We start from the raw sequence: 12528 nt of genomic DNA, 5'->3' as shown, positions 1-12528 counted from the left end.
CAAAGGGAGGCCTCCTCGCTCATCATTAACATTCTCTAGAGCCAAAATTAAGACGACGTTGCTCCATGTTATCAACTTCTAAGTCAGACAAAAGCCTTAGTCACTCTCAAAAATTTTTGGCGATCAATTTGGGCAACCTCTCGCGCGCACACAAGATAACATAACTTTTGAACTATACTGCATGTATGGAGAAGAAAAAAAAGTGAATGGCATGTATATAAAAATGAAAAGGGTGGGAAAGAATAGTAAAAGACTTACGTAATATACGAAAACGACAAGGACCCAACTCTAAACCCGAGGCTTGGACAAACCAACCCCCAAATGCCTTCTGTGCTGCCTTGGTAAGACAATCTTCTTGAAGACGGAGGGCAGCTTGGACGCAACAGACCATCACCCTCCATGAGCTCTGACCTAATCGCCAGCATAACTAGGCCCTACAACCTCTACATCCCGGAAAGTTAGGAGTTCGGAAAAGGCGGACCATCAATATGATTAGAAGGGATAGGTGGAAACCCTTCCCTGCAGGGCTAGATGCAAAGCGAGGTAGAGACTCATAAGTTCTTTGAGGAAACAATGACATCGTCCTTTGATCGACGCCATAGAAAGGCCTCTCTTCGATGTCCAAGTCCTCAACCATTATTGTCCCAACGATGTCTTCGATTGACACAACTTTGTGGGGCAGCTATAAAGCCGCAATATGGTCGCGAGTGACCCCAATAAGAACAATGGGCAAATTACTTTCAAAGGTCTGGCTGGATATGTTAGAAGTAGCGATGACATCCCATTCGACGAGAACGAAATACCATTTCCTTATAGGAAAAGGTGAGATCTTTTGGTTCTCCTCAAAACATTAGAGTTGAATTCGGTGAAACTTACTAAATGTTGTAATAAAATTTGGCCAGAGACCACCGAAGGTCGCTTATAACCAAATACAATCAAACTAGATTTTCCAAGTCAAATGGGATGCGGAGGGCGTCAATAATACTCTCAGGAGGTGCCTTTAAAACTTCCCTTAGGATATTCTCCACTTGGACATTCTAGATTGTTCCAATCAATTTCATTTTAATCTAACGATCAAGATTCTCCCGAAGCTTCACGGTGAAACGATAAACTTCTCTTTTAAAACCTACTCTCACTCATTTTATCATTCCATTTCTGCCGGAGTTTCTCAAGCAACTTCAAAACAGCTTATCCATCCAACTTTAAACCCTTTGTACAAGACTTCCTCAAAACCTATTTTTAGGTAAGTCATCTGGTTTGCAGCTTTGAATCTACATAATTGTAAATGAGTTTTGGTTCAAAGGGTTTATGTGAGGTTTATTTTCTCTGTTATATTAGGAATTTATTTTGTTTTTAGATGATTTATGAGTTAAATTAACTGTAAATCTTGCTCTTTTTTCTGGGCTTGAATTGATTTTGTGGTTTGATTGCAACTGAGCGAAGTTTATTTAGGTCTTATTGATAGATTTTGTAGGTAGATGAGTAAATTTGCAGCTCAGAACTATGTATTTGAGTAAACAACGATTAGGTTGTAAAGCTTTTATCTTTGTATGGTATGATATTATTGGGGGAAGAGAAAGTAATTTTTAGTGATTTTATGGTTTTGACTTTGTTCCTAGTTATGAGTTATAAGCTATATGAGTACAAGCAATTTAAAGCTATTCTTTAGACTCATGAGCATATCTCGAAATGTTGAATGTGGTTTTAGATTCATGAGTTTTGTTAGCATCAAAGTTATTTTTTTGAGAATTGGACAACGATCTACGTTCGTCGTTACAAGGCATTGATGCATCATAGAGATGTAATACGCACGATAACCGCCTAATTTAAACTGAGAATGAAAGAGGCCTAAAGCCCGACAACGGAGAGGCCTAATACGCATCAAAGTTATTAAATTATATTTCACTGCCTGTAAGTACTGGTTAAACCTTCAGTACTACTGAATCCTGTAAAGGGTTGAGCTTGTATTGGTGGGATTGATACTAGATGGTTCAACGTCCGTTAAATCTTGCATCTTGTTATATATTATTGGTTGAGGCTTTACTGAGTCAGTGTATTGAGGAATGCGATTTGTGGATTGTCAGGTTCTTTGAAGTAAATGGTATCGATGTCTTCTGTTAGCTCATTGGCTGCTCCTAGTGTCCGAGTTATGGACAAGAAGCTTTCAAGTTCTTCAGAGAAGTTGTCTTCTTTTTCTTCTGTATCTTCAATGTCTTTAGGTGGAAGGAGACAAAATGTGGTTTTGCAGAGAAGGGCTTCGACAAAGATTAGGGCAGCCAAGGAGTTGTATTTTAACAAGGATGGGTCTGCTACGAAGAGGCTTCAAGTGAGTTTGCTAATAATTTATTGGTCAGACTGGCATTGATTGGTTATTGTATTTTTGTCTGTTTCTGAGTTTTTTCTACCACAGGTTGGTGTTAACAAGCTTGCGGATCTAGTTGGAGTTACTCTTGGACCAAAGGGTAGAAATGTAGTTCTCGAGAGCAAGTATGGTTCCCCCAAAATTGTCAATGATGGAGTGACTGTGGCCAAGGAGGTATATACAACTTATTTGTGTGTATTTGTGTGTGTGTATATATATATATATATATATATATATATATGAATATATATGCTAGTAAAGCTATTGACCATTAAAAGATTAGTTGTATTCTTACTACTAGTTTAGCTTTCGTACTCAACTGCTGTGAACAATATAAGCATTTTCATTATAGTTTGATATTTATTTTCTTCGGGTTACGAATGTAAGGTAGTTTTTCTCTGACTTGTCCGAATGGCTGATTTTGGGTCCATTTAAGTCAAATGATTCGGATCGAGGCCAAGAGAAAAAAGACAACCACCACCTTAGTGGGTTTTTTCTGTTATTCGTGATGCCAAGTTAGAATATTTTTTGTTAGGTTGAATTGGAAGACCCTGTTGAGAATATCGGTGCTAAGTTGGTGAGACAAGCTGCTGCGAAGACAAATGACTTAGCCGGGGATGGGACAACAACATCTGTTGTTCTAGCCCAAGGTCTGATTGCTGAAGGTGTTAAGGTCAGTAAAATGTTCTTGTCTGATCTACATTGATCTAATTTAACAAGTTAAAAAGAAACTCTACCTACATCAGTGACTAACAAGGATCTATTATGCAGGTGGTAGCAGCTGGTGCGAACCCTGTTCAAATTACACGGGGTATTGAAAAGACAGCGAAAGCCTTAGTTGCTGAGCTAAAACTGATGTCAAAAGAGGCAAGTTAGAGTCATGTCCTGTCTTTTTATTGGTTGGAAAACTGATATAGGAGACATCGGTTTTCCGTTTGGGATAACGAATGCTATTGAAGCTCAAGATGCCAGTTTTTCCAACGGTATTGAACTCCAAAAGGGGTGGATGAATATAAACATCTTTCCTTTTGCAGGTCGAGGATAGTGAACTTGCAGATGTTGCCGCAGTTAGTGCAGGAAACAACTATGAAGTAGGAAATATGATAGCTGAAGCCATGAGTAAAGTTGGGAGGAAAGGTGTTGTCACACTTGAAGAAGGAAAGAGCGCTGAGAACAGCCTCTACGTGGTTGAAGGAATGCAATTTGATCGCGGTTACATTTCACCATACTTTGTCACAGACAGCGAGAAGATGACAGTCGAATACGAGAACTGCAAGGCAAGTTACTACTCTATGAGTTATGAAGGTCTAATATTGTTAGATCCTATCAGCTGTTATGTACTTTCAGTCTTCCTGATTATTAGTCCTCTGTATGCAGTTACTTCTTGTTGATAAAAAGATAACAAATGCTAGAGACTTAATTGGTGTTTTGGAAGAGGCAATCAGAGGGGGTTACCCAATCTTGATTATTGCTGAAGATATTGAACAAGAAGCTCTAGCTACCCTTGTTGTAAACAAACTTAGGGGTGCTTTAAAGATTGCAGCACTCAAAGCTCCTGGATTTGGAGAGCGCAAGAGCCAGTATCTTGATGATATTGCTATTCTGACTGGAGGTATCCACTTTAGCAATGATATTAGCTTGGTTTTCTCCTGCTATTGCTGTAATTTTGTTTAAGGTTGACACGATAACTGGGTTTCTAAGAGCTTTTCTTTTTCCAGCCACTGTTATTAGAGAAGAAGTTGGATTGTCCCTAGACAAAGCTGACAAAGAAGTTCTTGGCCATGCTGCCAAGGTGGTACTTACAAAGGAAACAACTACAATTGTGGGTGATGGAAGCACACAGGAAGCAGTAGATAAGAGAGTTGCCCAAATCCGAAACCTCATTGAGGTCCTAATCTGAATTCATGCTTTTTCGATTTGCTTAGTTCTTTTATTTTCTTAAAAATATCATTGATGTATGTTTGGGTTTATATGCAGGTTGCTGAGCAGGAATATGAGAGAGAAAAGCTTAACGAAAGAGTTGCAAAACTATCTGGTGGTGTCGCTGTTATTCAGGTAACTTACCCCTCTTGTCTTTCATGAATATACTATTTGTTCTTTTCCGGCTTCACGATCACATGATTGGAGAGAGAGAGGGGGTGGGGGGTAATATTTGAAGTTACTAAAATTTTAGAAATTCAGAAAAATATCTTTAGGACCCTCCCTTAGAGAGAAAAAAGGAGAAGATGATGATGGACATGAAAATTGATAAGAAAAAAATTATAGGGACTGAAACATAAAGAAGGGAAGAACACGACAAAATGGCGATATTTGACTTCGTAGTCAGTGCATTGAAAAACACAAAAGGGGGCCATCTCGGTATTTCCCCTAACTTTTTTTTGGGGGGGGGGGGGGGGGGGGCACCGGAACCAGGTCAAACTTAAGGGGCCAAATCGGGAACTGACATATATAAAAATCAACTCTCTTTGATTTAGCCACTTCTTTAGTTCTTTTTTCATAAATTTCCCATTAATATTTTCATTAATTACCCTCAATTAATTCCAGTGCAGTGCCGTGACTGTAACTGTAGGTTTTATTAGCTCGCTAATCTTCTATATTGTAATTTCCACTCTAATGTCTTACGTCGACTTCGCAGGTTGGTGCACAAACTGAGACAGAGCTAAAAGAAAAGAAGTTGAGAGTAGAAGATGCTCTTAATGCAACAAAGGTATTTTTTATTGACACTTGCAAGAATCGTTCAGTTCTAGATCTTGGCAACTCTGTTCTCTTGATTTCGGTCACGAGGGTTATGCTAATTACAATTATTTTCAGGCTGCTGTGGAGGAAGGTATAGTTGTTGGTGGAGGCTGCACCCTATTAAGATTAGCTTCAAAGGTTGACGCCATAAAAGAAACCCTTGACAACGATGAACAAAAGGTAACTCATTCAAAATTCTTTGTTATGAGTTATGACAACTTTGTCGATATTATGATCTTTTTTAATGCCCAATACCCATTGCTTCATCATCCCTCGGGGAGTAAGTGATATATCAATGAAATTACTGCAGGTTGGGGCGGATATTGTTAAGAGGGCTTTGGGTTATCCTCTGAAGCTAATTGCCAAGAATGCCGGTGATAATGGAAGTGTAGTCATGGAGAAGGTAATAAGTCGTGAACTTTGTAAGAACGAACTTTTATAGCATTGCATGTTGAGCCTCAAATCGTACTGACAACTGCTGCTAAAATTCATCTTCAGGTGCTCTCGAATGACAATTTCAGGTTTGGTTACAATGCCGCAACAGGGAAGTATGAGGATTTGATGGCTGCTGGTATAATTGATCCTACCAAGGTAACTTCCGCAGTTAATTTGATTTCTCTTCTCTCTCTTTACCATAACTGAATCTAGATCGAGCTTCATCACTCTTGATTCTTACGTAACTGGTTCTCTGTTCGGGATGGAAGATATGTTAATCCTACCCCTCTTTGAAATAATACTGTCCCAATACCAGCCACATTGAGCATCCAGAGCCTAGCTATACGAGTACCTTGTTTTTTTTGATGCCCGAGTACCTGGTACGAGAATTAATTCCCGGGATACCAGGATACGTAGTAGCAGCCTATGCAGCCCAAGTTCCAAATGGTATAGAGATTTTTCTTGCCATGCAAAACCCTGGGCTCCCCCCATTGCACCAGATCCGAGCTCAAGAAAAGACTTACTCAGCAATGTCGAGGTGCTTCATTATAGCTCAAGTTAGGATAGCCTTCCTAAGCTATGTACAGAGATTAGGTGAATTACACATGGATATTCAATTTAAAGTGGCTATCTTGGTTTCGATGTGGCCATTGTAAGAAATTTTGTTGTTCTGCCTAGATTTCTTGTTAGAATCTCATATTGTGGTGAAATTCAGGTGGTAAGATGTTGCTTGGAGCATGCAACTTCTGTTGCAAGGACATTCCTCACCTCCGATGTTGTAGTTGTTGACATCAAAGAGCCTGAGGCTGCACCTGCTGGAAACCCGATGGATAACTCAGGTATGGATGGTCCTTTTAACACTTTATATCGTGTTTGTTCGAGATATTCACTATTAACTCTTTTGGTTCTTTCTCTATGAGCAGGGTATGGATACTAAGACCCATAAGGGAAAATCTCAAATAAGGTGAGCCTAGGAGCAGGGTATGGATACTAAGGCCCATAAGGGAAATCCCAAATAAGGTGAGCCTTAGAGTGGTAGGTGGGACGAGGATCATTTCTTGTGTAAATGTCATTAGTGGAAGATGTTAAGACAGATCTGAGATTTTATTGGAGGTTAGAGAGAGTTTTGCTTTCGGCTTTTGTATTTGAAGTGGTTATAAATTAATAATGTAGTACTTTTGCTTGTTTGAAAAAAGCATCCCTTAGCATTTAGCTCTAGCGCCCGTCTTACAATTGTTGCTTGATAATGTTCTTGAACCATTTTTTACACCTTTTGTAGTTAGATGATACTTTTTGTTTTGATGAAGAAGTTAGATGATACTTTTTTTTTTTTTTGTTGAAAACAGTTAGATGATACTTGAGTTGCAGACAATTCAAGTTGATTGTCCCATCATGGGTAACAAAGTAAAAATTTTTGCTTTATAAATGTTTTTAAAGCGGAAAGTTTGATTTTACCGCAGCCTATCACCTCTCTTCTCTTCACGTTGGCAAACAATTGTTGGGAGATTGTCAATGTTCTTGAGGTTGATCTTTCAGTTGTTCTTTTCTGTTGGTATTCTATTTCAACAACCGTCACCATTGGCTGACCTCTACCACCGTTCTGACCGCCTGCCTCTGACTCTTTCTTCCTTTCTCTTTATATGTAACTTTTTATTTCTGCCGTTCTCTTTATTAACTGAACTCGTTTTCTAGTGCGCGGGAGAGATTCAAACTCGTTTTTGAGACCAAAGTTGAGCTTTACGAGAGCTGACTTGATTTTACCTATTTGTTTGTCTCGGCCAGCACAGGGTTCAAGGTGCATAAGACACTCGCATCGACTTGCCGTATTAGGGTTCGGGTGGCAAAGTTTCACCTGATCCTCCTACTTGATGGTTTCGGCGGAAATCGTCTCATATATATTATGGTCCATCCCTTTACTTCTTGATCCAGTCAAAGCTAACCAATATTTGGTCTCACCACGAGTCCCTTACTCCTTATCTGAAAGGAGAGAGACGAAGAACATCTCCAATGCAGCACTCAACTTGAAAAACTCAAATTTGAGTTTTTAATAAAAAACGCTCTCAAATGCAACTTTCATATTTTACCACTTTCGTAGTTAGTTTTTTTTTTTTTTTTGTTGAACTAACTTTCATAGTTAGTTATTCGACTTTCATAGATTTACCACCAGAAGGAAAAAATCAGGGGAACGGAGGTCTTGATATCTTTATTGAAGCCACTTAATCTTTTTGGAGGCACCACAACTTGTTTTTTTTGGTTGATGGAAAGGCCACCACAACTTTTGAAACCACCTCATCTTAGGCTGCTTATTACCAACCGCTTTGCATTAGCTTGTCTGAATGTGGTAAAAAAATAATGTACTCATCTTATGAAATTTTTATTTACACTCACCATTTTACCATCGTACACTCACAGTAACTTTTCGGATGAAGATCGTTAGATGGTGGTCCACTGACGATGTTCATCAGAAATTTTTTTTCTCTCCTCCACCACTACCACCTTCACCACCACCTCTACCACCTTTACTACTAGTTTCCCTCTACTAGAACCCTTGATCGAGGGTGAAGAAGAAGAGAGAGAGATGGTGGGAAAAACAAGAATTAATTTTCAGACAGACCGTCAACGAAGGTAATGCGGAGAGTGTTAGTAACACTTTCCTTGGAGTGTTAGTAACACTTCCCTTGATTAAAGAAAATTAACCATAACAAAGGCAATTTTTTTTGTTAACAACAACAAAGGCAATGTGAGTATAGATGGTAAGACTGGTAAGTGTATATAAAATTTTGTTCATCTTATAATATTGTTGCTTGTTTGAAGCGAAATCAATATGTAGTAAATTGGCAAATAAAACTTCAAACAACGTCCACCACCTTTCATTGTAGTAGTTGAACCCCCCGCCCCTCCCCCGCCCCTTCCCCTCCCTCCCCTCTTAAAATTGTGAAGTCCTGGGATCGAATCATGGTGGTAAATATTTTATATTGATTGAATGTTAAGCGACAAACAACTGAACAAATTCTTAAAATAACTTTAAAATTATTATCTTATTTTTCTTAGAATGTCTGCCGTTGTAAGTTACATGAGAAATATTTGGAAAACAAAATATGGCCCTTTCGACACTCAAAACCAAGTGATATTTTAGGTAAAACTGTCACGTGATTTTAGCGATTGCCACGTGACAGTGTGTAAAATTGTAGGGTAGGGGTTAGGGCTGAACATCGGGTTGGATTGGTCGGTTCGGATACTGAATGTTCACTCCTAGTGGGTAGTCTTTGATGCGCAAGTGATATTTTAGGTAAGGACTGTCACGTGATTTTAGCGATTGCCACGTGACAACGTGTAAAATTGTAAGGTAGGGGTTAGGGCTGAACATCAGTTTGGATTGGTCGGTTCGAATACTGAATATTCACCCCACGTAGGGTTGGGTAGTGGTTGATGCGCAAGAATGAGGTCCTTCCTCTCTTTAAGTAAACCAAACTTCTAGGCGGGACCGTACGGTCTAGCTGATCTGGTAGGGTCTGTCTGAGATGAAAAAGGTCATATATCATGTCAAGTCCACGTGTCATCACGAGGATAAGCCACACACAACATCTCAAATATAGTAAGAACAGGATCTCCTAAATCTTAGGGGGACCACGCGGAAGTCGGCAAAACATTGTTGTCCACCAAAACTAAAATTTTGGACTTCCTATACATTTTGAGCAAGGGTTATTTAGAAAGGCCAGCGCTTTGGGGAAAGCTAAAAAGTTTCCGGGGTGTGAAGACTTGGTCAAAAATTGGTCAAATTTGTTTGACAATTTTATTTAGGGGAAAGCAAAATAGCTTCTCCACCTCACCTCTCTCTCTCTCTCTCTCCACCTCACCTCTATCTTCTCCGATTAGGAATTTTCCGGCCGGCGACCATTAAAAAAAAAAAAAAAAAAAAATTTCACTCTCTCTCTCTCTCTAAAAACTCCGGCGAAGGGGTTTCCCTTCGCCGGAGTTCCGGTCTGTTCTTCAACAGACCAGATCGGTTTGTTCTTCAACAAACCGGAAGTGGTCTGTTGAAGAACAGACCAGTCCGGTCTGTTCTTCAACAGGCCAGATCGGTCTGTTGAAGAACAGACCAGTTCCGGTCTGTTCTTCAACAGACCGGGACTCCGGCGAAGGGAAACCCCTTCGCCGGAGTTTAGAGAGAGAGAGAGAGTGAAATTTTTTTTTTTTAATGGTCGCCGGCCGGAAAATTTTCCGGCCGGCGACCAAATCGGAGAAGACAAAGAGGTGAGGTGGAGAGAGAGTGAGGTGAGGTGGAGATAGATTGAGGTGAGGTGGAGTGTTTTTTTTTATTTCCCCTTAAAATTTATTTCCCCGGAAAATCTCTAAAATTATACATATTCCTTTTAAAATTTCACACTCCGGAAACTATTTAGCTTTCCCCAAAGCGCTGGCCTTTAGAAATTGCCCCTGTTGTTTAGCGAAATTAAATTTTTTTCTCCGAAACGAAAATATGTATGACACGTTGACTTCCGTTTTCAATTTTTGAATATTAGATAAGTGGTTCATGTGTAAATAACATGCGTGACTTATGATAAAAGTACCGTTAACAAAATATTTAGGTTTATTTAGATATTGACTCCAAGTTATTTAGCAATTTAAGACTACACTCCGGCTGAACGACAACCAGTTTGCGAAGTTGATGAAGAGAGCCAACAAAACTTTGTGCAACTTCAAGAACGACGACAACCTCTTTAAGTTTGTGATCACTGCCAACAACGGACGGTAATCAATCTGATATGTGCCTTCAGTTGTCTTCACTAACTAAGCTTTAGAGAAACTCAGAATATAACAGTGAATTGATAGATAGAAACTACTTCGAGAGTAGCAACCTCCTAAACAAGCTTTTGAATAAATTGACCGGATTCCCTTTATTGATTATGATTCTTTTTTATAGCAGAAGAGATCACCTTTTATTGATTATGATTCTCTTTTATAGCAGAAGAGATCACCTTCAGTCAAACACTAGTTCCTACATAAAAGGAAGAATAGAAACAACTAACTGCTTTGACTAATTCAAACAGGAAACACTTGGACTGAAAGAACTAACTACTTAGACTTATTCAAATAAGAAATACTAGACTAAAACAGAACAAAAAGACTAGTAAATAACTTTATTAGGCACGCATCACAATCTTTTGAGCATAACCAAGTGAACCAACAATATATGCAGAATCAACAACAAACATCTCTTCACCAAATGTATCTTTGATTCTTTTCATAAATACAAGGGAGGTTGACAAAAAGTTAGTAATTTACAGAAATTAATGAACTAAATTATTGCTAGAGATTTTCGAGTGTTCTTTATTAATTCACTCAAAACATCACTTGTTTAGAAACTCAAATCTTTATCAAATACTGATTGTGAAAAATTTTTCACTTCAACATCTTTGATCTTTCCTAGCGATAAGTTTATTGTGAAACCTAATTTAATTGAGTGGTAACGTGTATGTTTCTCGGCGGTTGAAGAGAATAAGGTTTGAACCTCATCGTTTCTTAAACAAAATTAGTTTCTTGTGAAAACTCTTACTTTTTTTTTAATTCACTAGGCATAACCCGTGCCCTCAGGGCACGGACAGTTGTATTTGGTAAATTATAAAAGTTTAGTGGTTTTGGTCGATAAATATGAATAGTAAGTACATCACATTTACAAACAATAAGAAACAAAAAGACATTAAAAAAAAAAAAAAAAACAAGTTAATAGTTTAAAAATAAATAAATTTGAAATCAATTATAGGTGTTGAAAGCTACATAAGAGGTTCCTATAGGTTTTCAAGTCGTTTAGAGGAAGAAAGAAAAATTTATTTTACTTTTATAAGAGGTAATTTATATCAAAGAATTGATCAAAGATAAGTTGTTGGTGAAATTTAAAGAAGAAAATCAAGAAAAAGTTTATAACAAAGAAAACCCTATAAAAGAATTAACGACAAAGAGAGATGTGTCCCTACCGGTTTACATAGTTCAAAAAGTCTAGTTAAAAGATCATAAATCTACCAGCTAATTGACTTTTACTCATCTCAAGAAGAAATTGAAAGTAAAAAAAAATAGATTCAAATCGTAATATCGTTACAAAAATAAAAAAAAAAATAATAATTCACTCTCCAAAAGAGATGGTCTTCTAAATCTAGTAGAATCGATACAAACAGACTGAAAATCAAAACTCCAAAAAAATGATTTTTCACTTCAGAAAGAGGAAGATAGAAATCAAAAATAACATAGTTTAATAAAGAAAGTGATAGATTTATCTTGTATTTACAATTGTATTTGTATTTACAATTAAGTATTTCACTAAACTTAAAGAGAATACACAACATCAAGTTAATCATACATTACTAATTACATACTAATAACAAAATTAAGAAAATATAATACTAATTGAACTAAGAAAAACTATCCATTAAAAAAATAATATTGAACAATTTTGTTGTCGACATAAATTTATTCTACTAAAATATGATCAGTCTTTCAACAAATAAGAAACATGATTTTCTTCTCATGAAACTCCTCAGAAACAGGATCAGTCTTTCAACAAAAAAAAAACAAATGAGAAATTAGAAAGATAGGAGGAGAAAGAGGTGTAAGAAAGAAGGTTGTAGGAGTAAAATATATATAGAAGAGAAGGGATAAAGTCCATTAATCTTCTTCTTTTATAACTGAAAAACTATTAATTTTTGAGAAGTTATGGAAATAGAGAGGTTACGAGACTGAGATCAAGGGTTATGATTTAAGGAGATTCTAGGGGTTGAGATCTAACGGTTACATTTTCAAAACTTAAACACAATCAATTTTTAAAAGTTAATGGAGATAATTAATTGTGAATATTATATAGATGATAAAATTAAATTATCATTAATTTTATGATGGAGGTTATAATTTGAGGATAAGTGTCAATTAGTTGAGATTTAACGATGGAGGGTTAAGATTTATCATGGGATAACGAATGGCAAGATTTATCTTTAGTTTGTCTT

At 37.4% G+C, this 12528-nt stretch overlaps 1 protein-coding gene across 2 annotated transcripts; it reads left to right on the top strand.

The window, feature by feature from the left end:
• Positions 1-787: 787 nt before the first annotated feature.
• On the top strand, positions 788-6976 carry LOC147556648 (ruBisCO large subunit-binding protein subunit beta, chloroplastic). Of its 2 annotated transcripts, none has more exons than XM_086657583.1 (15): positions 788-1243; positions 2085-2326; positions 2411-2536; positions 2898-3035; positions 3134-3229; positions 3397-3639; positions 3740-3974; positions 4081-4250; positions 4340-4417; positions 4998-5069; positions 5174-5278; positions 5409-5501; positions 5597-5689; positions 6249-6372; positions 6457-6976. In XM_086657583.1, exons 2-15 carry the CDS (start codon positions 2099-2101, stop codon positions 6468-6470), a joined length of 1815 nt encoding a protein of 604 aa, XP_086513709.1. In that variant the 5' UTR covers positions 788-1243; positions 2085-2098; the 3' UTR covers positions 6471-6976. The 2 variants fall into 2 exon arrangements, with proteins under 2 accessions (XP_086513709.1, XP_086513708.1); XM_086657582.1 differs by having other exon boundaries at positions 1230-1733; positions 1870-2326.
• Positions 6977-12528: the final 5552 nt, after the last annotated feature.

Source organism: Eschscholzia californica, unplaced genomic scaffold (assembly GCF_041429995.1).
Source record: "Eschscholzia californica isolate CP2 unplaced genomic scaffold, dmEscCali1.0.p SCAF_2, whole genome shotgun sequence".
Taxonomy (NCBI): Eukaryota; Viridiplantae; Streptophyta; class Magnoliopsida; order Ranunculales; family Papaveraceae; genus Eschscholzia; species Eschscholzia californica.
The sequence above is the reverse complement of the archived record's forward strand: the minus strand, read 5'-3'. Positions and strand labels throughout refer to the sequence as shown.

Excerpts from the sequence above, each read along its gene's own strand:
- LOC147556648 (XM_086657583.1), top strand. The coding sequence starts at position 2,099 with ATGGTATCGATGTCTTCTGTTAGCTCATTGGCTGCTCCTAGTGTCCGA. Across the intron at positions 4,251-4,339 it reads AAATCCGAAACCTCATTGAG|GTTGCTGAGCAGGAATATGA; the intron begins GTCCTAATCTGA and ends GTTTATATGCAG. Across the intron at positions 4,418-4,997 it reads GTGGTGTCGCTGTTATTCAG|GTTGGTGCACAAACTGAGAC; the intron begins GTAACTTACCCC and ends TCGACTTCGCAG.